Source organism: Lynx rufus, unplaced genomic scaffold (assembly GCF_022079265.1).
Source record: "Lynx rufus isolate CCGP_SWC_20201006 ecotype Redwood Valley unplaced genomic scaffold, mLynRuf1.p SCAF_20, whole genome shotgun sequence".
In the NCBI taxonomy this organism is placed as follows: Eukaryota; Metazoa; Chordata; class Mammalia; order Carnivora; family Felidae; genus Lynx; species Lynx rufus.
Window position 1 is genome coordinate 11,008,558 of NW_025814835.1, and position 26,623 is coordinate 11,035,180.

At 36.1% G+C, this 26,623-nt stretch overlaps 1 protein-coding gene across 1 annotated transcript in view; it reads left to right on the forward strand.

Annotated features, from left to right (window-relative positions):
* The first annotated feature begins 275 nt into the window (after positions 1-275).
* CDH19 (cadherin 19) overlaps positions 276-26,623 on the forward strand; it is a 73,233-nt gene continuing 46,885 nt past the window's right edge. Inside the window, exons 1-4 of the mRNA XM_047086471.1 lie at positions 276-470; positions 4,029-4,323; positions 19,476-19,595; positions 20,975-21,139. Of these exons, the coding sequence (XP_046942427.1) occupies positions 276-470; positions 4,029-4,323; positions 19,476-19,595; positions 20,975-21,139 (775 nt within the window). The remainder of the gene's footprint in view (positions 471-4,028; positions 4,324-19,475; positions 19,596-20,974; positions 21,140-26,623) is intronic.

Consider the following 26,623-nt stretch of genomic DNA (forward strand, 5'->3'; position numbering starts at 1 on the left):
TCAAATTATTGCTGAGCTGCAAAATATAACAAGCGTAATTGGATGATAAATTAAATGTATATTGTTGTTCCTACTTTTATGGATGCAAAAGTTATATCCTTTCTTTAGCAATTATGTGAGCAAATGTTATTTTAAATGTAAAATTTTGTTGTGTTTCTTGTTCTTTCGGAATATGTAAGATACCTAACGCGTAAAAAGATTCTAAAGGACCACACAATTTTTGTTTGCAGCTACTGTTTCCTCCGAAGAATACCAGTTGGAATCAAACGAGCAGAATGGATTATTGCTTATTGCTGCCTTTTACGTTGGGAATTTCTCTCCTATGGCCTTGCTTTATGGCAACAGAAATCTCTCAAACAGAGGAAGTTAAGCACCCAGTGGATTCTCATTTGAGAGTGAAGCGTGGTTGGATGTGGAACCAGTTTTTTGTACCAGAGGAAATGAATAAGACTAATTATCACATTGGCCAGGTACTGATTTTATCAGAGTGTTACAGGAAATACTATTATGTAAATCTAAATGGATGGGTTGAGGAAGTTTTAAGGCATTTGATGCGTCGTACATTTTCTCGGTGGAACCCTTAGGAAGCTTTAGCCATAGGCCTAATTAATTGTTTCTGATTTCCAGGCACCTAAAATACCTGCAAAACTTGAGGAGGAAGGAAACCTCTGATTTTCAAATTTCACTTTTGTCTCCCATATGAAAATAGAGCCCTCATTTATCAACATCTGGAAATGTGATGGTGTTATTTTTGGTAATGGATCAAAGCAACCACACTGAGAATAATAACGTTTACCAACAGTATTTAGCCTGAGTTTCTATTATGCTCAGTAGGTGTTGATTTACCCATCATTAATTTTTCATGAAGCAGATTAATACCAAGCCCTTTAACAGTTAAGTAGCTTCAAGAGTATACACACTTCATTTGATTATGAAGTATAAAGAATAATTATTTTTACTTTCTTGTAAGATATATGTATATATCTTTAAGATATATATATATATTTAAATTTCCTAATGAGATAGAATGTTCCCTATTTATGTTTTTGGTTTTTATTATCATTCAATATTCTTTAAACAGAGGTAATTACAATAACGTGTCCTTTTTCTAAGGATCTTTCTCTAGATGAATGAACTGAAATAAGTTTAACCACTAATTAACTGGCACTAAAATTTAATTGGGCCCAAAGGGTGAAGCACTCAAAATTCATGAACTCCCTTTCCCTGGCCCTTTCAGGAAAGCTTCAGTGTTAGCACGATGTCCAGATTCCAGAGGAGTTCGTCTATCACCTCCGGTGAATGTGTATGTGTATACTCCACCAAAGGCTTAGATTGGGATCTTATGCAAACAGATTTCAAACGTTTGTGCATGTATGTGTTCCTGCTGTGAGTCAGATTTCTCATCTCTTTATTCTCTAAGATGACTCCAGGTAAATCACAGGCAGGATGGCACAAATGAGGTCCGCAGTTAAGTGTCTGCTGGTTAACTGAGTCTCTAGTCGCATTTGCGGTGGAGTCCACGGAGTACCATATGCTCTGCCATCAATGAGTGGGGTGACAGACTCACACAGACGGGGAACTTTTAGTGAATGAGACTCTGCAGGGAAGTGCCTCAGTACAGTCAGAGCAGAGACTACCTCCCTGGCTAACTGTCACATTTTCTAGTTTGTGTTTTTGTGCTCCCGGTGCTCCCGGCACATCTCCTGTTCCGTTCACGTGGTGGTTGGTTTTGCCTATTTTTTCATTCTATAAAAATACTTGTGAAAATATTCTAATGGATGTTTTGCCTTGAAACACTGTCATTCGACTTAAATAACACACAGGTAACTGCTTTAAAAGAGAGTAATAATGAATACCTAGGTGTTGTCATTAAAGAGCTGGTGAAAATTAAATGTAGCTGATGTGTCCAAGATGACTTTCTTTTTTGCACTATTTGTTAACAGAGATTAGGTTTGGAAAGCACGATTAAGTAAAAATGTAAAGGCCTACTGATTTGCCAAATCAATGGTAATTGCCTGGTTGAAAAAAGTAGTTTTGAATAGAAATATAGAAAATATCATGACACTGGAGGGGCGCCTGGGTGGCTCAGTCGGTTGAGCGTCCCACTTCGGCTCAAGTCATGATCTCCCACTTTGCGGGTTCAAGCCCCATGTCAGGCTCTGTGCTGACAGCTCAGAGCCTGGAGCTACTTCAGATTCTGTGTTTCCCTTTCTTTCTGCCCCTCCCCTGCTCACGCTCTGTCTCTTTGTATAAAAAATAAATAAAAACATTTAAAAAATTAAAAAGAAAGAAAATATCATGACACTAGAATTCATGAAATTGAAATGTCTTTAACTTATGAATTTTGTGACCTTAAAAGGCAGATACTTAATATATATTCATGTATATTTAAGTAAATATATATACATTTTTTTTATTTTTATTTTTTTACTTAAAATGGGTCCATGAAAAGACCAAACTCACTGATCTGTGAAAATTATACTGTGCAGATACTTGGAATACATTTACTCATTACTAAATTTGACTTATCATCATCCTAATATTGAATCAAATTTTCAAATTATATTAAAATGATACCTGAAAAACATAGGACATACATAACTTTCCTTTGATATAATTATTGGAAAGGACACTGTTTCCCTTAATCTCTTATTAGTAAGTCAGGAGACTTCCTTTTTATCTTATGAGTAGTGAAGAACCATCACATTAAAAAAGCTATAGCTCTTTTATTATAGCATTATTATTATTATTCCCAATCTGTTTCTTCCATTGAATAGCCGTGTTATTCAACACATTATTAAAATTATTAAAATTAATTGTTGTAGCTACCTTCAGGTATTCCACACAATCACGTAGAAAAATATTAATTAGTCCATTGTACCTTGAACTATCAGAAAAGTTATGAATTTGTTTAAGATTGTGTTTCTTGGTTAGCTTTGTGAATTTTCAGGAAGCTCTTACTTTAAAGAAGGGTTTATTTGTAAATGATGAATCAAGAAAACCAGGGATTCACAATAATTTCAGGATGATGGCATACTTCTCTTTATGTAAAGGTAATTTAGATATGAACAAGCAACCAGTGTTGCCTATATCATAATAACCCTTGTTTTTATATATCAAATTCAGAAGTCCATTAACATTATGAACGAACAAATTCACTTTGCTTTTAAACATAAAAACAATTAGGGTCCAAGAAGAAAAGACATATTTGACAATTGAATAGAACATGTTGGGAAGAAAGAGTTAGATCTAATTTGGCAAAACTCAAGCCATAAAAGACCATTTTACCTAGTGATTTGCAGGAGAGGCTCTTGGGGTCAGACAGACCTGTTGTCTAAATCATAAACTTATACAAAACCATGACTCTGTGAACGTTTAAAAATTTTTCAGTCTCTCTTTCTCTGTAGAAATGATAATGTCATAGTTTTTATCTCATGATCCTATGAGGATAAACTGGGAAATCATATAGAAAACGATTTGTACATTTTATATAGCATGTTATAAATGCCAAAATGGATGGCTCAGCTATCATTACCTTCCCAACACGCTCCCTTATTTTCTTGGTAATATTTTCCTATTTCCTACATGTTTTTAACCTAGAGATAGAATACCACTGTTCATCTAGACTGTTATCTGCCTATCAGTCTCTAGGTCCCAATCTAACGCAAATATCTGAGAGCGTGGTTTTGGTGACTCAGAATGTAATCATAGAGTAACCATGAGCCACCAACTTTGGTGTGCATCGTTTATGAAAGGCACTTTGTTTTTCAATTATTAGTGTCTAATTAGAATAATCTATTTAGAGTAATAAGATCTGTACAGTTACTTATACTGAAATATCAGACTCCTCTGCTTGATGACACAATTTAATCTTAAAATTAATATTTCACCTGATTTAATATCCTATGGGAATTACATGGGGTTATTAACATGGGGGAAAATGAACAGACAGGAAAATAAAATCATTAAAATTGATTTGTCCATTTAAATATGTCTGGAAACTAAATTATCCCTCTTTGCACTTGCAGCTAAGATCTGATTTAGACAATGGAAACAACTCTTTCCAGTACAAGCTTTTGGGAGCTGGAGCTGGAAGTATTTTTGTCATTGATGAGAGAACAGGTGACATTTTTGCCGTCCAGAAGCTTGATAGAGAGGAACGATCCCTCTACACTCTAAGAGCCCAGGTAATAGACAGCACTACTGGAAGGGCTGTGGAACCTGAGTCTGAGTTTGTCATCAGAGTTTCGGATATCAATGACAATGAACCAAAATTCCTAGATGAACCTTATGAGGCCATTGTACCAGAGATGTCTCCAGAAGGTATTGCATATTAATTTACATCAAAGATATATTAACAATTACAACAGATTGAAATTTTTGAGCTAATGTTTTGGAAGCGAATTAGTTAAAGTTCAACACTCGTACTTCCCTCTACAAACATGTTAAGTCAAATAATTTTAAAAATTAGACTATCATTTAAATTTTGTAAACAATGGTACTATATTTTAATACATTAGTTGTCTTGTTAAAATATCTCAGTCTTCAAGGCAATAGAAGAAAAGGGTTAAATATGTGGTTTTTAGTGATTTATAAAATTCTTTAGCTTATTCACTTACTAGTTTCTCCATTACAAGAAGGTATTTTCCAAAACAAGATATAGTTTTGTCTCTGAAAAAAGTATGCACGGCCATCTGGAAAGATATGCACGTATAAATCATAGAATCCAATTTATAAGACAAAAGTACTATATGCTTCAAAGTCATGGAACATAAAGACTAAAAACAAAAAAAGGGGTCGAACGCCTCTGTGCAACTGTATTTATTTTCAAAGTTCCTTTCATACCTACTGTTATTTTTATAAATATCTTAAATATAATGCCTGTAGAAGCAAGTGGTTTCCATAAGATATAAGAACTGACTGCACTGAAAATCAGAAATGTCTTTCTAATAGAGGGGAATTATGGTGTGGCTGTGCAAAGTTTGTCCACTCATTCATTCATTCAGAAAATGTTGGCAGCACAATATATAGTAAAATTAAGTTCATAAAATTTTCTTAAGTGTAATAAATTCTATTCAATAATGGTCATTTTAAATTATGTTAACATGCTTTAAAACTGCTTTACCTAACATCTGATTGATTAGCCAACAATTCTAAAAGTGTATATTCTACTGTATATTTTCCTGATTCTTTGTTTTTTAACAGTCCGGGAAGCAATTTAAAGACTTCTTTCTACGTGCATTCAGAACATAGGTCTTTACAACATAAACAAATTTAGCTGTGAATATGTATCAAGACCGATTATTATTAGACGTAAATGACACATGAATATTGCATTTGGTAGCCAGGCAGTGAAACATTTCATTTCTCCCCTCCTCCTCCTCCTCCTCCTCCTCCTCCTCCTCCTCCTCCTCCTCCTTTTTTTTTAAACAGCATACATTATGGACCTAACATTTACTAGCAAATTTTGTAAAATGTAATTTTGGAAGTAATTGCTAGTATGAAACCTATATCTTAGTTCTAACACAGCGAACAATAACTATTTTAAATAAGGTGACCCTTGATGCTTTCCATTATGAAAGTGTTAATTATGAGTGAAATATGATGATGATTAATTGACTGGAGAAGGTGGGACTTTTAGGAAATGATATTTGAAGTGGATTACAAAGAATACAGTCATGCCATATTCTAGAAAAAGATTCACATTGCGGTAGGATAAGAATTGCCTATATCAATATGGGAGTGATTGATAGAGCGAGTCTGTAAGCATGACGATGGATGAGATCCCCTTGGCAGAGAATGTAGGTAGAGAAGAGAAAAGCATACTAGGTGAGCTGATTAAAAAGGGGGTTGACTGGGAAATTAGAATGAATGAGATTGGTCAGTGATAGAGGACAAAGAAAGACATGAAAAGAGGTGTTACAAAGGAAGAGATCCTCCAACTCTGTTAAATAAAATCAAAGTGTACTGACTGTAGTGACTTTTGGTTTGGCAAGTAAGAGGCTCCTAGTGATTTTGGTTGAATTGATGCAGCTGCAATATTCTGAAGATTATTCTATTGCGTGAATGAATGGAGAAGAGGAAATTACAGCAAATTTAGCCAACTTTAAAAGATGTTATGCCACAGGGAAAAAATAGAGATGTAAGGCACTAGGTAGAAGGAGATAAAGGTAAAGAGGATTTTGTTGTTGTTACTTGTCATTATTTAATCATTTATTAAGGTGGGAAATTTAATATCACAGTGATATACTATAGGGAATGATCCAAAGAAGAGTATTTTTGAAGAAAAATAAGGGGGCTTTATCTGCTGGGAACCTATTCTCTTTTTTTTTCATGTTTATTTTTTTTATTTTGAGAGAGAGAGAGAGAGAGAGAGAGAGAGAGCATGAGGGTGAGGGGCAGAAAGAGAGTGAGAGAGAATCCACCTGTGCTGTCAGCACAATGTCTGATGCAGGGCTCTATCCCATGAACCATGAGATTGTGACCTGAGCCAAAATCAAGAGTCAGATACTTAATGGACTGAGGTACTCAGGAGCTCCTGGAAAACTATTCTTGGGAAAGGAAAGACCCATGGAATCCAGGGCAATAATAGAGGAGACAGATTTCAATAGGTTAACACTTTGGTTGATATCAAACCAGTTCATAAGTGATTGTTTCTATCCATTAAGTATGAGACAAAGGCAGTAATTGAGAGCAAAGGGGTGGCTTTTTAGATACAGAACAGAAGGTACAAAAAGGCCAGTTTGTAGAGTTGGAAAGTTGGCCTACAAAGAGATTGCAGTGTGTGCATACAGTATTTGCATCATGACATCAAGTGTAGCCACGAGGCTAGTTGATTCAACAGAGATCACAAAACTTTGGTTTGTTCTATATGGTATTTGGCTAGTGCATATCTCTTTGCTTTGCAATTCAAGGTTAATGTGCCTATTAACTTAGTTCATCTGTGTAATTCAGTATATCCTGTGAGAGTGCCAGTCAGGGTTCAGACCCGGTATGGAATCATAGTAAAATCAATGAGCACTTTTTATTCCTTTCTGTGGGAGGAAGGGACAAAGAGAACAATAGTCAACTGTTATCAGACATGTCATCTACTATGGAGAGAGAGGAATATCCCCATTGTCGTGTCAACTGTTGGGTAGATGGTTTCCCTCTGAAGCATTCCTGTAATTATTAACTTTGACTTGAAGAAACCACTTAGAAGTATATGCAATTTTTTTCTGTTTTTCTCAATCTCAATGCTTAAATAATGAATAATATGAATTACTTTACCTGAAACTATACTTAGTTCTTCATGTTCTTTCCATATCATTGCCATTTTATAGGTTCTTGAGTTTTGATATTGCTTCCAAATTCCCTACTCACCTATTTCATTCTTCACAAAGCAACAGGTGCAAACATTTTATCTGTTGTCTTAACTATTTAGTATTGTATTATAGTCGTTTACCAATTATTATATTTGAATCTGTACTTTGAATTTATTTGGTGAAGCACTGAAAGGAATCTACATTTGAGCATTGTCATCATAAGGGAGAACCAAGAAAACTACAAACTACTGGTTGCTTATTAAATACATATTTATTCACAAGTAACAGTGGACTTTTACTGATTACATTTCTATTGGAAATGCAATTACTCTCAAAACTAGAACTACCAAGTAGAATTGAGGAAAAAACATTGTTTTTCTCTTGTCGGTCTGGAATCATAAAATTATTATCCTTCTTCCACACAAAAAATACAAGATCTAATAGGCTAAGAGTCCCACAGTACCTTAAGTTTGGGGTGATTGAGTAAAAGAATGAGTACATGGATAGGTGAAAATGCTACAGAAGTGAGTAGATGAGGTTTGGAAGATGAACAGAGATATTGGTAGATATAAAATCCAAGGAGAATCTGTGGGTGTGAGTTGAGGCACACAATGATCAAAAGTGCTGCAGATAGCCTTCGGATAGTGATGACTCCATTTTGAAATTTCTTAGTGCAGAATTCCTAGAAATATACAACCTACCAAGACAGAATCATAAGAAGTAGAAAATCAGGGGCACCTGGGTGGCTCCAGGTTAAGCATCAAGCTCTTGATTTTGGCTCAGGTCATGATCTGATGATTGTGGGATCAAACCTTATGTTGGGCTCTGCACTGGGTGTGGAGCCTACTTAAGATTCTTTCTCTCTCTCTCTCTCTCTCTCTCTCTCTCTCTCTCTCTCCCCCTACCCTACTCATTCCCACTCTCTTGCCAAAGGAAAAAAAAAAACAAGAAAAAAAAATCAGAGCAGATTATTAGTAAGACTGGATCAGTAACTAAAAACATTCCAACAAACATAAGTCCACCATAAGTTGGCTTCACTGGTAAGTTCTACCAAACATTTTAAACAATAATTAATACCAATCCTTCTCAAACTCTTCCAAAAACTTGAAGAGGAGGGAACACTCCCAAACTCATTTTACAAGGGCGGCATTGCTCTGAGACCAAAACCAGATAAGGGCACCATAGGAAAACTACCTGTCAGTATCTCAGGTGAACATTGATGCAAAAATTGTCAACAAAATTCTAGCCAGCCCAATTCAACAACACATTAAAAAGATGATATAAAGATGATATAAAGATGAAGGGGGATTTATCTCTGGGATGCAAGGATGGTTCAACAACAGCAAATCAAATATGATATACCAGCTTAGTAGAATAAATCATATATAAATCATATATATAAATACATATATAAATATAAATCATATAATCCTCTCAACAGATGCCAAAAAAACACTTGACAAAATTCAACATTTTTTCAGGATGAGAAAGGCTCTCAGTAAATCAGTTACAGAAAGGACATACCTGAGCATAATAAAAGCCACATATGACAAAACCCCAGTGAAAATCATACTCAATATTGAAACACTGAAATATTTTCCTCTAAGATCAGGAAAAAGACAAAGATACCCACCCTACTTTTTTTGACATAGTACTGGAAGTCCTGGCCAGAGCAATACTCTGTACCTAAGTATACTCAGTGGGGAAAAACAATGGTCATTTCAACAAATAGTGTTAGTGTTGGGAAAACTGGATATTCACATGCAAAAGAATGAAATTGGATCCTTATACTACTCATAAAAATGAACTTAAGGACTAAAGATTGGACACGAAAGCATAAGAAAAAATGTTGACATTGGTCTTGGCAATGATTTTTTGGATATGATACCAAAAATAGAAGCAATAAAAGGAAAAATAAGCAAATTGGACTGCATCAAACAAAAAAGGCTTCTGCACAAAGAAACAATCATCAAACTAAAGAGGATACTTCCACAATGGCAGAAAATATTTCTACACCATCTATCAGTTAAGAGGTTAATATCCAAAATATAGAAGGACCCCCATACAACTCAATAGCAATCCCACAAAATAATCCAATTAAAAATGAGCAGAAGGTATGGATAGACATTTCTCCAAAGAACAATACATATGGCCAACAGGTACATGAAGAGATGCTCAATATCACTAATCAGTTCAGGGAAATGCAAATCAAAACCACAAGAAGATATTACCTCACACCTGCTAGAATGGCTATGGTCAAAAGGACAAATAAGTGTTGGAAAGAATGCAGAGAGAAAAGAGAAACTGAGTGCTGTTAGTGAGAATGGTAATTGGTGCAACCACTATGGAAAAGAGTATGGAGGTTTATAAAAATTAAACATAAAACTACCATATAATCCAGCCAACTCACTTCTGGGTATGTATCAGAGGAAATGGAATCACTGTCTCAAAGAGATCTCTACACCTCCCCGTGCATTCCAGCATTATTTACAATAGACAAGACATGGAAACAACTTAAGTAAGTGTTCATCATGGATGAATAGATAAGGAAGATATGGTATATATATACACACACACATATATATAAAGAGAGAGAGATAGATATATATACACACAATGGTATATTATTCAATCATAAAAAACATGAAATATTGCCATTGGTGACAACATGGATGGACCTTGAGGGCATTAAGCTAAGTGAAATAAGCAAAAGAGAGAAAGACAAATACTATATAATTTCACTTATATGTACACTTTTTAAAAAAATTTCAACTTGTACAAACAGAGTAGAATGACGATTGCTGGGTCTAGGACTTGGGAAAATGAGGAAGTGTTGGTCAAACTGTAACATTACAGTATTACATATTGGAAGGTTACCAAGACATTAGGTCTTAACTATTCTCACCACAAGAAAGTAAAATTGTCATTATGGAGGTATTAACTCACTTTATTGTGATAATCATTTCTCAATATATTTGTGTATATCATTCATCACATTGTATGCCATAACTGACACAATGTTGTATGTCAATTATATCTCAATAAAGCTTGTATAAAAAGAAATTCACTTTAGTAACATTTACCATCAAAATGACATAAATATGTTACCCACTATAACAAAAAAGTGGTTGAATTCAATTTAGATAATTTTACTTCTTGACCTCATAAATTATAATAATAAATTTCAACATGTAGCAGAGAATTCTCAGAGACACAAACACCCTGATTTCTTAAAATATATCGAATTTGAAAATTAAACTGTATGAAATTTATATCTTTGGACATGTGAGTTTGAATGTGATTGATATTGGGATGGATTACTCTTTGCTCTCTGAACATATTGTTTGCTTTCTTAAACACAGTTTATTTATTTGACTTAAATTTTCTAACATTATGAAAAGTAGAGGTGTCAAAAATACAACACAAGAATAATAAGAATGACCTAATTTTCAGGTTCTTGTAGACAGGAAAACGAAAAAAAAAATATTTGAAGAGTATTTTTCACATTTAAGGTGACAAGTGGGAAAATGTCTATTTTTTGAGTTTCACTTGGAGGTTCTAGATTGTAAAAGTAATTGAATCTCAAATATAAACACAAGAGGGATGGGCCAATCAGTCCCTGTAAATAAATAATGATCCTCATACTAATGAAATAAGTTCCCAGTGTGAAACAGTGAGCACATCCACGATTAGAACATTATTTCTATCATGAATTTGAATTCTGAACATTTTAATTTGACTAAGTTATCTACTGTCTTATCTGTTTTAATGTCACAAAAATCACAGAATCAGAATGTAGGTCAAAATATTATCACTTCCTTTGGTCTTCTTTAAGATTGGCCATTATGCAATTCAACATCCTCTCAGTAAATTTGCTTCAGAGTAATCAAAGTGTACTCGTACTAGAACTGCATGTAAAAATAGCTTTCCTATTAGACAATTTATATCTTCATTCTAAGAAAAATCTGTTTAATATTTTTACCACTGAACTTAACGCACCAAAATTACACACTAAAATAAATGAGTCATTTTGAAATCTACCAGTTCAAATCTTGGCATTCAAACATATATTTAACTAGGGCACACTGTTTATTGAGTACTCTAGAATAAATGGAAACTTTGTATATAAAATGTCCTTGTCACAAGTTGCTGTCTTTTCTACTGCCTACATGATATCTCAATTAACCTGCATATCAAAATTTATCACTCTTTTACATTTTTATGGATATCTCCCATAATCTCTATAAAGAAGATAAAGTATTCAGTGTGAAATATGAGATATCATCTAATAAAGTTTTGTTACTAATATTAAACCAAACTTCTGAATGAGAATCATTCAGTCCTCTGTAATACCTCTGCTTAATACTGAATGAATTCCACATAAATCAATATTGATGGGGTTATACTATTCTTACATTAGGTTTTACTCTTGATGGGAGAATAAGTCTAACATGTCGAGAAATCGTATTCATGCTGTCAATAATGCTTTTGACCTTCAAAAATTTTATATAGACTTGTAAGTTTTAGCACTTACGAATAATTACAAAGTGTCATTTCTATGTAGGTTCTCACATACAATAAATATTTTGTCTTATGTTAATATGCCGTTATCTCACCATAATTTTGTAACTTGTGTCACAGCAAATGAAGTATATTGGCAAACTGAAGTATATTCCCAGTTCCCACGGTTTAGACTACTAAACTACGATTTTCCTCTCAAGAATTTAGTACAAGTTTACATCCTGTGTTACCTATGTAATAGTATATTTTTGTAATATAGTATTGCTGAGAAAATGGGTAAAGTCAAATATTGTGTTAAATTTTTCATAGTCCTTTTGCAAAAAAATAGCTTTAAAGAGAGGATTTTAAACATGCCTGATTTTCTATGGAAACTGCATCTGGCTTAACCCAAGATTTCCCTGGTCACTGTGTGAGCCAGGAGATTAGAGAAGCTGAGCATTGTGTATGAATAGATAATGATGAAGGGCCACCTTTCAAAGGTCATGATATGCAAGACTGAGCAAAAGGACATGATATTGAATGGAGGTTCCATCTCCCTTGTAGTGCACAAGGAACAGTTGGTGAGAAGAAAATATTGAAATATAAAGCAGCAGATGAAACTACTAACAAATAAAACTACCTTGGCCAAGTAGACTAAAGTCATGACCCAGACTTTAATAGATTTGAATGACCCATCAGTGGGGTCTGTTGCCCTGTACGCCAGACTGGGGGATTCAGCTAAGGCAGCCAATGCCCTGTACCTTAAAGGTATGGAAGTCAGGGGACATCGCCATTGCCCCAGTTCTCACCTTGAATTAACATGCTGTGCTTCTGAGAACACTAAACCCCATCATGCCTAAGGAAAGAGTTGTTTACTGGAATTTGCCATGAGATGTCTCACCAGGATGGGTAAATTATTCCACCCCTCTGGTTGAAGGAAACGATTCACTCCTCACTGGGATACCATTGTCCTGCTGCAAGCCGGACCTATTGAAACAGAATATCCCTGGAATGGAACACACACCATTAAAAGAAAGGGAAAGGTTAGGGTCCTGAGCTGGCATATCCCACCACCAACTCATCTCCTTACCTCCCCCCCCTCCCCCCCCCCCCCCCCCCCCGGCTAACATGAGGTATGCACAGCCAGGTCAGTTTCCTAAAACTGCCAACCTCATTCTCAAGGCCAGGTGGGCACATTGTTTCCCCCCTAGTACAATCATTCGGCTGCCTTTTTTGTTCCCTCCGTTGGCCTCAAGGACGTTATGACACATAGAAGCCCCTACTAAATTTACCCAGCAAGCCTTGAATGATAGCCAGAAGAGTCTGCCCTTATTGAATACTAAAATGTCTCTGCTGATAAAAGCTTCCCACCCACCGCCCCCCACAGTAAAACAGCCGTGAACACTTACAGCCTCGCAAGGAGGCACCTGTGCCATTATTCAAACAAATGTTAGGTGCTCATGCCTGATGACTCTTGTGAATGTGCCATATTCATTAAATCACATGAAGATATAAGTGCGCTGACCCCAGCTCAGAGGACTTAGTAAATCAGTGGTTCAGGTCATGGGATTCTTGGTGGTAAGAGCTGTCACTTATTTGGGAATTATTGTCTTAATCAGTGTTTTTCTTGAATGTGCCTGTATCACCTGCCTTCGGTGCAGCCAGAGATACCCAATGAGCCACCTCCATGCTAGAGAAGCCCCTTGCTGATGGCTGAGGACACGCTATGGAAGAGGGGAGCGTATAAGATTGTAGGAGTCAGTCGTGAGGTTGTGGACAGTTGAGGGAGGTCACTGAGAGGATGTGTCTGCCATTTGACCTGCATGCCGGACATGGGAGATCGGAGGCTCCTAAGCCCCTCCCCTGTCCTTGAAATGTGACTTCCACTAGTGTTTTCCTCTCCCAGAAGCTACCCCAGGAATCCAGCTTTGAGATAGAAATGCGGTGTTGTCACTGTCTGGATATTACATAGGACTGAAGCTATATATGACTGACTAAAAGCCTTTATGACTTTCAAGACTTGGTGGGCAGGTCGAAAAAACTACTCGTCTTGAGGACTCCCAAAACAAGCCTCAGGAATGAGTTCTCTTGCTCAATACAACTACCACCTGCCAATCTGGAGTGGCATGTGTCATGTTTGGTCTCCTCCTGTCCTCCTTGTTCAGGGGCCGGTTTCAGATTACAGCTAGGAAGATCTGGAGGAGTTTGTGAAACTAACAGTGACCAGACCTCCAATTTTACCCAGGACAACTCTGCTTAATCCTGTTTTGTTGTTGTTGTTGTTGTTGTTGTTGTTTTTCCCTGGCATTTTGTCCGGAAAGCACGTGGCCCAGAATGTTTTTTTCTTTTATTATTATTAGTAGGTTCATTATAATAAGCCAGAGTGAATTTGGGAGACATTGACTTTGTGCTTGTACCTCTTAACATGGGGTGTGACAAGTAGTGTCCGAGGCGTGTGGCTAGTGAGTAAAGTGTCTCCTTTTAAGACATGATTAAATCTGAAAGGCGGCTAGTGATAACCCGGGACACTGTTCATAAAAACACAATTAAGCCAAGAGGCTGATTAAATAATGCAAATACATGTGAAGAATATCTATCTGGTGATATACTTAATGTGAAAATAATCTGTATAAAGCATTTTTCATTAATGTACATATATATATCAGTTGTCCTTTAGAAATAACTTTATTACTAGGATATACTTTAAAGAAACTTTAATTAATTTTTTTTTAGTGTTTCTGTGTTTTCCAGAGGAAGAGAGACAGAGAACAAGTAGGGGCGGGGCAGAGAGAGAGAGGCAGACACAGAATCTGAAGTAGGCTTCAGGCTCTGAGCTGTCAGCACAGAGACCGATGCAGGGCACAAACCCACGAACTTCAAGATCATGACTTGAGCCGAAGTCGGAATTAACCGTCTGAGCCACCCAGGTGCCCCGAGAAACTTTAATTTTTGATCCATTAGTGTAGTTAAACTGACTTTGTCAGGTTTTAGTGAGAGCACAGTAAAATGTTGATGAAAGGAATGGAGACGCTAAACAGGTTGGTTCATACGTAGGGCATGTACCACCCTTCTTGCACTGATGAATAATGAATGCGCTGTTAACAATAATATTCTACTGAATTCCATTTCGGTAGGGTTAGAGCAACCTGTGCAGGCTGGGAGAAAGGCATCAATGGGTATGTCTAAAGACATAAAGAATTTGTGCCTTGAGACAAATATCAGTTTATCAATCACCCAATCCTAATCAAGAAAGGCTGGCTTTTGTTTTCTTCTTTCCCTGATGTCATGCAAAATAATTCCTATCTTTATGCAAGTTTCATTATTCTATTTTGGTTATACACTTCTCACCTTTATATCTAGAATTTATTTTAAGCCGATTTTTGTGAATGGTGTAAAGCAAGTGTCAAATTCTAGATCAAAAGAGAGATGACTGATGGATGGCTGTATAAATGGACGCAGATACCCAGGGGACCCTGTAGCATTTATTGAAACGGTTCTCCAGTGCTCACCTGTGCCATCCTTGCATGAGTGAGCTCTCCATATGTGTATGATTTTGTTTCTGAATCTCTAGTCAGTTTGTCCTCTTTTGTTCTTCCAGGGGCTAATGTTCTATTGTCTTTATTGCCATAGTTATGTCATAAGCCCTGCTTCCTGTTAGTACACGTCTTCCAGATGTTCCTTATCAGAGATGTCTGTCTTGCTTAATCCTTTGCATTTCCATGTATATTTCAAGTCAGATTTTTAATTTATCCAGTAAGACAACTTGCTAAGATTTTGATTAGGATAGCATTTACACTATGGATCTGTCTGTTGGTATTTCTAGATGGTCATTTCATAAACCCAGTATTTTGGTCCATGTTTGATCATTAATGTCTCTTTATTTTCTTTGTTGAGGTCTTTAACAACTTTTGTTTAGATATTCCTGAGTATATTTGTTCCTTATATATATTAGGTATTTAATTGAACTATTTTAGAGATATATATTTCTGGTAAAAATAAAAATGGACTTTTGTGTACCTTGTTGTGTTCCTATGACCTTCCTAATGTAATGATTTAATATTCTCTAAAGTTTTTATATGTATATTCTGCTTGATTTTCAAACAAAAATATTGTTTTTGAATCACTAAAACATTTTTTTTAATGTTTTGGCTTTTTTTTTTTTTTCATTTTTGAGAGACAGAGAGAGACAGAGTGCATGCAGTGTGAGGCAGAGAGGGAGGGAGACACAGAACTGGAAGCAGGCTCCAGGCTCTGAGCTGTCAGCTCAGAGCCTGACGCGGGGCTCGAACTCACGAACCGCGAGATCATGACCTGAGCCAAAGTGGAATGCTTAACTGACTGAGCCACCCAGGCGCCCCTGTCATCATTTTTAATCTTTCATTTCTGTATGCATGGCATTGCCTCATTTCATTGTCTAGGAGCTTTCCTACAATGCTGCCCAAAATAGCGTGATAATAAACTTCTTGCTTTTTAACTACCTCGGAAGGAAAAGTTTTCACATTTCACAGGTAAATATGATTGCTGTCAAAGTTTAAAAATGCCCTCCATCAGACTTAAGAAGGTGTCTTTTTCTTGTAATTCCCTGAATTTTATTGCAAATGGAACTGGGATATTTTCAGATGTGTTTTATGTATCTAATGAGAATTTTTGTCTTATGTTTTTCTTTGTTAAGCCTTTAATGCCACGAATTATATAGGTTCATTTTCTAATGTTAAAACATCCTTGAATTTTTGTAATGAAAAATTCAAAATGCCTTCTCCTATGAAAATAAACATTCTAGGGGCGCCTGGGTGGCTCAGTCGGTTAAGTGTCCGACTTCAGCTCAGGTCATGATTTCGCGGTCCGTGAGTTCGAGCCCCGCGTCCGGCTCTGTGCTGACAGCTTAGAGCCTGGAGCCTGTTTCAGATTCTGTGTCTCCCTCTCTCTCTGACCCTCCCCTGTTCATGCTCTGTCTCTCTCTGTCTCAAAAATAAATAAACATTAAAAAAAATTTTTAAAAGGAAAATAAACATTCTAAAACAGTTCCTTAAGCATGCTGACTTGGGTCTCTCTGAACTATGTTCTTATCTAGAATAGTCCCCGTAATATTTTAGAATCAACTTCAATTTATAGTGATGGGTGGGTTGTTGTTGAGAAACGGGATGGCCAGGAGACTGGAGCCACAGTCTTCATAAAACTGACCAGAGCGATTCTTGCAGTAAACAATAAGCATGTCATAAAAGCAGTGATTATGTCAGCCTGGCAAGGCTGCTCTATGCGAAAAGGGCATCTTGGTGCTATTCATTTTGATTTCAAATGTGAGTAATGCAGCTCTATGATTACTGACAGATAAAGGAAGAGTTACACATGTTTGTATAAGAATGAGTAGAAACTGGAAAGCTATTTGTTTAAATCACCCAGTATCCCTTTACCTATATTTAACTGGTAACAGAAGGAGGAGGGGACAGGGGGACTTTGGAACAATTTTGATTTTTTTCACTGAAGGACACGTTATTGGTCTTATAGTGATATTTTGCTTAAATTTTGTGTATGGCTAATTCCTAACTGCAAGTGCATGTACACATGTGTTCTCTTACAAATGACAAGGAAAACATAAGTGGAAAACATATATATATAAAACATATCAATTTTTTTTAATTTCTTGACTACTCTGACGTTTATTTATTATTACAGTTTATGTTACTTGACTAGTGAAGATTTCTGCAGTATTTAAATTTCTGATTAGGAAAATATGTAAGCTTCTCTCTTTTGACTTTATATATTTTTAAATGTTTTATTTATTTTTGAGAGGGTGAGCACTAGCAGAGGAGGGGCAGAGGGAGGGTGAGGACAAAGGATCTGAAGCAGGCTCAGAGCTGACAGCAGGGAGCCCATGTGGGGCTCGAACTCATGAACCAACCCTAAGATCATGACCTGAGCCAAAGTCAGCTTCTCAACCAACTGAGCCACCCAGGCACCCCTCTCTTTTGATTTTTTTTTAGAAAAACCTTTTAGAAAATATCTAAGAAGGTTTAAAGTGGTTTAACCTGTATTTAATGAATTGTGATGTCATTGAAAAAGCAGCAACTAAAGCAAATAAAACAAAATCAGATAATTAGAATGATATTAACATTAGATAGCGTTGATAGCATCTTCAACACATCATATCCTTCTGTGTGTGTGGGCGGGGAAGATCATTTAAGATCAAGTCTTTTAGGAACTTTAAAGCATACAATACAATATGGTGGCCTAGAGTCACCATGCTGTGCACTTGCTCTCCAGAACTTATTCATTTCCTAATGACAACTTTGTTGGTTTTGATCACCATTTATCCAGGTCTCCCAGCCTCTGTGAGTCAGCAATTTACCCTTTGTTTCTAGAGATCAGCTTTTCTAGATTCCACATATAAGTGATATCTTTGTCTTTCTCTGTCTGCCTTATCTTGCTTAGCATAATGCCCTTAAGGTCCATCCATGTCATGGCAATCGAAGGGAATGTATTGTAAAACACTTGAACCTAAGGTGTTTACATTTTGAGTGGTTGTGCAGTACAAAGCAAGTGCTAAATGACTAATAAAATACTACGAGGAAAGAGCAAATACTACATACATTTGAGGGCCACGGTAAAAGTTTCAACAACTTTATTACTGACAAGTAGAAGGGCTTCCCATTAGAATGTCTCGGTTTACAAAACAAGATTGTAATGGAAACGTGAATGATGTTGGTAGTACAGGAAATCGCATAGACTATTTGATTCTGTGATATTCATGTTGCCATTCTTACTGACCCAGAACATGATGTTTCCATAAATGCAGATTTTCAACAAGACCTATAATGCTATCCCAACTTTACAGAAAGATGATTAAAAAGCTCAATACTTTTAAAGGAAGATGTTTAATTTAAGCATTAAGTTTAAATGTACAGATACTTCTCATTGTGTTTTACTGATTGTTATTGAATTTCAATTAAGAGCATTTTATGTCATCAATATGTGACAGGGTTTTGCTTTGTACTATACCAAAAAAAAAAAAAAAAGAATTCTTCAACGTAAGTATGTTATAGAAGGGAATTAAATAAGGAAGATACTTGTGCCCATCCTCAACTTGATACTATTGCAAGCTCATTTCAATTTTATTCACATTTTATCAACATTCTGTGACTTTGAGTCACAGTTCACAGAGTGATGTTTAAAGTGAACTGCTTCCAATTTCCTTTTGATTCTTCCACTAATGATATAACACACTTTTGAAAGATCATGAAATGGACATTGTAATCCATTGTTAAATAATTATATTTCATTATAGCTCAGATCTTTGTTTAAAATTCTATATTATATATAGAATTCATATATATATATGTGTGTGTGTGTATGAATTCTATATACAATATAAAATTTTAAACAAACATCTAAGCTATACACACACACACACACACACATATATATATACATATATATACATATATATGTATATATATATATACACACACATATGAATTAGGGCTCTTTTGTATGAGATTATATTCTCTTGTCTATGCAGAATGATATCAGTTTTGTAATTCTGAACAAGGAGGGCTAGGTTTTCATTGTATGTCTTCACCTTGCTTGCTAAAGAGAAAATGCCGTATAGAACTGAATTCATTGTTCGATAAGACCGCAGTCTTAATTTCTTGTTACTATTCATATTTTCTTCAGGAACATTAGTCATCCAGGTGACGGCAAATGATGCTGATGATCCTTCAAGTGGCAATAATGCTCGTCTCTTGTACAGTTTACTACAAGGCCAGCCCTACTTCTCCATTGAACCAACAACAGGTATTTCTAAATGAAACAAAGTGCAGTTCAGCAGGATTCTAAGTAGGCAAATGTCAGAGCAAAAAAAAATCTGCTTCCAAATGTGCTGTACAGTAGACCTGAAGTTTCCAGAAATAAATGGGTTGTATTTTAGACACTTAATTCTTTTTAGTCCTTTAGCTGATTTTTCTAACTTTCAGAGATTGAATTTCCAAATCCACACTACAAATCACTCGTATATAAGGTATAAAACATATGCAAAGACTGTGACAAAACACTTAGAAAGAGAAAAAAAAAACAGTTTAAAAATACGGTGAAAGACCTTTAAAGCAGTTGACCAACATTTGATGTACAGAAAGCCTACAAGCATATTAAAAATGCTCATCAACCCCAGTCGTCATGGAAATGCAAACTAAAACCACAATGAGATTCACCTTCACTCTCAATTCTCTCTGGAGTCAAACCTAGGGAGAATACTGGCAGTGTCTCTTTCATACGTTCTGTGTTTTCTATAGGGATTCATATAACAGATTACAGTTATAAAACACTTCAGTCCACAATTCAAATGCTATCACAATATGGTCCAACTTATCTGTTTTTGTATTTACAGGTCTCATGATTTTTAATGAACACTTTTCCACAGATACATTGAGGATTGGCCATTCTCTTTCTTATGTTTGTGTTCATGGTCCCCAAATCTTTAGCCCAGCATCCCGTTGTCTTCTGTTCTGCCCTTTCCTAGTTTTTTTTTTTAGTGATAATAATTTTTTTACTAAGTAATTTTCTAGAAAATTTTCTATAACATTTTCTAAAATGTAGAATTTTATAGAATAAATTTATAGAATATTTATTATATTTATTATGGTCCATCTTGAATTTGAAAATCTGTTTATAGATTGATCTGTATTATGAACAACTGTCGGTCAAAAACAAATCCTTCTTCATGTATCATAACTTAAAATAGACTTTAACATCACAGGTGCACAATATATCTTGCATAAATTTGGTGTTGTAATGTACGCATTTACTTATAATTAACTTCTTTCAAATTTAAAGAAGTTAACTGTAGCACACTAACATTATGTTAGAGAAGATAGCAGAAAATCGTTTGAGGTAAAAATAAGACATTCCTCTTTTTTACCCAAGAGTATATGAACATAGCATTTTATTAGGGGTCTACTAGTGTTCTTAGTATTGTGTTGACTACTCTAAACTCCAGGCAGAGTTGGTATTTAATTTATTTTATTGTTATTTATGTTCTCCAGGGCAGTGTCTAGCACATTGTAGTCATTTAAAATGTATCAAAAGAATGAGTGTATGATGGAATTCTTAGGAAATTAACTGGAAAGATGCATGGTTAATAATGAAATAATAATTGAAGTTTTATTACATGTTTTAAGGAATCATAAGAACATCTTCTAAAATGGATAGAGAACTGCAAGATGAGTATTGGGTAATTATTCAAGCCAAAGATATGCTCGGTCAGCCAGGAGGACTGTCGGGAACAACAAGTGTGTTAATTAAACTTTCTGATGTTAACGACAATAAGCCTATATTTAAGGAAAGTAAGTAGAAAACACCGTGAATTTTCATTACAATAAAACACTACATGTGCTAAATACACACAGATGTTAGGGTTTGCATCTAAAGCACCGCCACAGCACTATATAAAATAAATGTATTAATTATTCGAAGGTGTGATTATTTTCATTAGCGTGAAAAGTCAAATACAAATGAGAAGGTAATGTGTTTTTTTTCTAATTGCTTCCGTAACAATTTCCACAAACCTCGTGCCTTAAACAAATTGTTACCTGAATGAAATATGTCACAGATGTCACCAGATTAAGTTCAAGGTGTCTGTAGGGCTATTTTCCTCTCTAGAGGGTCCAGGGGAGAATCCATTTCTTTGGATTTGGTTATTGGCAAAATTCAGTTCTTTACGTTTGTAGGAATAAGGGCTCTGTTTCCTTGAAGGCCGTCAGCGGCAGGACACTGTTAGCTCCGTGAGGCGTCTTTCTGGTTCTTGAATATAACTCACACACCTCAGACACATCAAAAGGTGTCAAATCCTCCACACGTCGCCGTCTCTCCAACCCACACTTTGCCTCTTCTTCACTTTCATGGAGTCATGTGATCAGATCGAGTCCCCTTGGACAAACCAAGACAATCTCCACATCTCAAGGTCAGCTGAATAGCAGTATGAATTCCACCTGCAGCCTGGATTGCTTTTTGTCCCTTTACATAATATATTCATAGGTTCTGGGGTATTAGAACACGGGTATTTTGAGGAATTCATTTTTCTACCTACTACAAGTGATGATTTCAAATGGTAATTATTTTTTATGTTTTATGTTATCTTTATTCACTATATTTAGACTAAGAACAGGAAAAAAAATTTGCCCATTTCTATATTCACCTATGATTTATATTACATATACGTATATGAAATTTCACATGTAATAGAGATCATATGGTATTTGTCTTTTTCTGACTTATTTCACTTAGTATAATGCCCTTGAGACCCGTTCATGTTGTTGCAAATGACAAGATTTTATTATTTTTTGTGGCTGAGTAATATTCTAGTGTGTGTGTTTGTGTGTGTGTGTGTGTGTGTGTGTGTGTGTGTGTGTGTTTGTCTGTCTGTCATAATTTCTTTACCCTTTCATCCATTGATGGACACTTAAGTTTCCACATCTTGGCTATTGTGAATAATAATGCAATAAACATGGGAGTGCAGCTATCTTTTCTAGTTAGTGTTTTCATTTTCTTTGGCTAAATATCCAGAAGTGGTATTACTGGATTGTATGATATTTCTATTTTTAATATTTTAAGACACCTTCATACTGTTTTCCATTACTCTTTTCCATAATGGCTGCACCAATATACATTCCCACCGACAGTGCACAAGGGTTCCTTTTTCTCCACATCCTCACCAACACTTGTTATTTCTTGTCTTTTGAATAGTAGCCATTCTAACAGGGGTGAGGTCATATTTCATTGTGATTTTGATTTGAATTTCCCTGATCATTAATGATATCAAGCATCTTTTCATGTACCTGTTAGCCATCTGTATGCATTCTTTGGAAGAATGTCTATTCAGATATTCTGCCCATTTTTAATATTATCATTATTAGTATTAGTAATAGTAGTAGCATTTGATATTGAGTTGTATGAGTTTCTGTATGTTTTGGATATTAGCCTCGTATCAGATGTATGATTTGCAAATATTTCCTCCCTTTCAGTAAGTTGCTTTTTCATCCTTTTGATGGTTTACTTTGCTGGGCAGAATTTTTTTAGTGTGTTATAGCCCACTTATTTTTTTTTTCTTTTCTTGCTTTTGCTTTTCTTTTTTAAAATTTTTTTTTTCAACGTTTATTTATTTTTGGGACAGAGAGAGACAGAGCATGAACGGGGGAGGGGCAGAGAGAGAGAGGGAGACACAGAAGCGGAAACAGGCTCCAGGCTCCGAGCCATCAGCCCAGAGCCCGACGCGGGGCTCGAACTCACGGACCGCGAGATCGTGACCTGGCTGAAGTCGGACGCTTAACCGACTGCGCCACCCAGGCGCCCCTTGCTTTTGCTTTTCGTATCAGGATAAAAAAGCATCACCGAGACTACGCTGAGGCGCTTGCTGCCTGTTTTCTCCTAGGAGTTTTATGGTTCCAGGTCTTAGTTCAAGTGTTGAATACATTTTTAGTTATTTTTGGGGGTATGGTGCAAGACAATGGTCCAGTTTCATTCCTTTGCATTTGGTTATCCAATTTTCCTAACACCATTTATTAAGGAGACTGACATTTTCTTATTGCATATTCTTGGCTTCTTTGTCATAAATTAACTGACCATGCATGTATAATATGTGTAGTTATTTTTTACTTATGTATTATGAATATGCCACACCTGCTCTGACAATTCAAGTACTGAATACAAGCTAAATCATTTGGTATGCTCCAGAAGGGATTTCTTCGGAAATTCTTAGGAGAAATTCTTTTTTTTTTTTTTTTTTAAAGAAGTTCTTCCCACCCCCTCCCCAGGGCATTCTGTCCTACCTACAGAAATACATTTACAAGCAATTCTGGAAATCATGACCAATTATCATGATAGGAAAAATGCATATGCATGTGTCAAAGAGAAAAGTAGATCAAACACACACATACAAATGCACACCCACCCAACCCCCCCCCCAACACACACACACACACACACACATGCAGATACTGTTCAGTTCAGCTATTTTGTGACAGGCCCAGAGTTAGCACATCTTCTGAATTTTCAAGAAATATTAGAGAGGCCCCTGGGTAAAAAGACGATGAGCATTTTTTGTGTGTGACAAAAATCTTAAAGTGCGTAAATGTGATGCACCTTTTAAAGTGTCTGAAGACAGGGGCACCTGGGTAGCTCAGTCGGTTAAGCACGGGACTTTGGCTCAAGTCATAACCTCAGGATTTGTAAGTTTGAGCCCTGTGTTGGCCTCTGTGCTGACGGCTCAGAGCCTGGAGCCTGCTTCAGATTCTGTGTCCCTCTCTCTCTGCCCCTCCCCCACTTGCACTCTGTCTCTCTCAAAAAATGAATAAACATTAAAAAAAATTAAAGAAATATTACATATCTGAATGCTTATTTGTATGCTATTTTCATATTTAACATTTTCAGTATAATGCCATTTTTAAAAATAAAAATCATATATATTTAATGTATACAGCACGATGGTTTTTCTCATGTTTATGTATTTATTTGAGAGGAAGAGTGTGAGCAGGGGAGGTGCAGAGACCGAGGGGGGTACAGAGGATCTGAAGTGGGCTCCACGCTGATCGCAGAGAGCCTGACATGGGGCTCAAACTCACGAACCATGAGATCCTGACCTGAGCCAAAGTCAGATGCTTAACCAACTGGGCCAACAGGGAGCCCCAACGTGATGTTTTGATCTCATATGCATAGTGACATAATTATTACAGTCAAACTAATTACCCATCTACTCACATCATTCCCTCGTGTGCAAGTGTGTGGTAAGAGTGCCCAAGGTGTTCTCAGAAAATTCCCGTTATACAGTATAGTATTATTGGCTGTAGTCACCTTGCCATACGCTAGATTGTTTTTAATACACTAGATTTTTAAATGTATTCATCCTACATAATTGCAAATCCAACCATTTGAGCAGCACCTCCTCGGTCCTTTGAGTCCATGAAACAGCTCCTCCTTAGATGGAATTTAGGCAGCAGGGCAGTAGTTTGTGACTTGCTTCTCCCTGTTATGAGAGGTATTATGTACGTGACTATCTCTACAAAGTGTGGGTCCTAAAGACACGAAGATCGTGGGTAATTCTATTTGAAACATGCAGGACTTGACAAAAACGATTCTCAACTAATAAATGTAGAAAAATAGTAGGTTAACGTGTGGAATACATCTCGTCTGTGTTTTAGCCAGATGAAGGGAAAATCACAAGTTCAAGACTCCAGAAGGCAGAACTCACAAGGGATTTTTATTGAGACTAAATGCCCTTCAAACTTCTCCCGCCATCCTTATTTCTTTTAATTTTTCTCAACTTTAATTTTGTTTATATATATATAACATATATATATTTATATATATATAACATATTATATATATATATTTCGTTGTGCATATGTAATTATATAAGTGTTATATATAATATATAACTATATATAATACAAAACAATGTGTATATATATATAACCATATATAATCTCTATTAACATTGATAAACATAAATAACAATGTATAGATACGTAGAATTTATATATATCCAAATGAACTAGAACATTTGAAATAGTTTTTAAAATTTTTGTAGATACCCAGAATCCTCGTGTAAGGTGATAACATTACTACGTTCACATTTGAGTGTAGGTGAACATGATTCTAGTACCATAAAGTCACCTCACTCTTTAAACAGCTTTCTCTATTTCTTTCCCACACCATACTCATGCGAAAATATGTGTGTTGACTACGCTTCCAAAATCAGAGCTTTCTGGTCTCCTTACTTGTGTTCAGGCTGCTTTCCGTAATTGGAATCCCATTGCCCTCGTCTGAACATGACTATGTCATATCTCCTCTGATATGCCCAATCTTCCCTGACCTCTCAATCAAGGGCGTCCACTCGGCCCACTAATTACTATCAGCATTCACACTGTGATGGGTGCTGTTGTTTTCATCTAAAAAACAAAGTAAAATAAAATAAAATAAATACATTATTGACTCCACTGCCGTATCCATCTAATCATGCTTCATTTTCTTTCCTTTAGAGAAGATAAGTTTTAAAGAGTTATCCAATGCATCATCCTATTTACTGTCTTTTTTTTTTTTTTTTTTTTTTTTTTTTTTTTTATGAAGTTTATTGACAAATTGGTTTCCATACAACACCCAGTGCTCATCCCAAAAGGTGCCCTCCTCAATACCCATCACCCACCCTCCCCTCCCTCCCACCCCCCATCAACCCTCAGTTTGTTCTCAGTTTTTAACAGTCTCTTATGCTTTGGCTCTCTCCCACTCTAACGTCTTTTTTTTTTCTCCCTTCCCCTCCCCCATGGGTTCCTGTTGAGTTTCTCAGGATCCACATAAGAGTGAAACCATATGGTATCTGTCTTTCTCTGTATGGCTTATTTCACTTAGCATCACACTCTCCAGTTCCATCCACGTTGCTACAAAAGGCCATATTTCATTTTTTCTCATTGCCACGTAGTATTCCATTGTGTATATAAACCACAATTTCTTTATCCATTCATCAGTTGATGGACATTTAGGCTCTTTCCATAATTTGGCTATTGTTGAGAGTGCTGCTATGAACATTGGGGTACAAGTGCCCCTATGCATCAGTACTCCTGTATCCCTTGGGTAGATTCCTAGCAGTGCTATTGCTGGGTCATAGGGTAGGTCTATTTTTAATTTTCTGAGAAACCTCCACACTGTTTTCCAGAGCGGCTGCACCAATTTGCATTCCCACCAACAGTGCAAGAGGGTTCCCGATTCTCCACATCCTCTCCAGCATCTATAGTCTCCTGATTTGTTCATTTTGGCCACTCTGACTGGCGTGAGGTGAT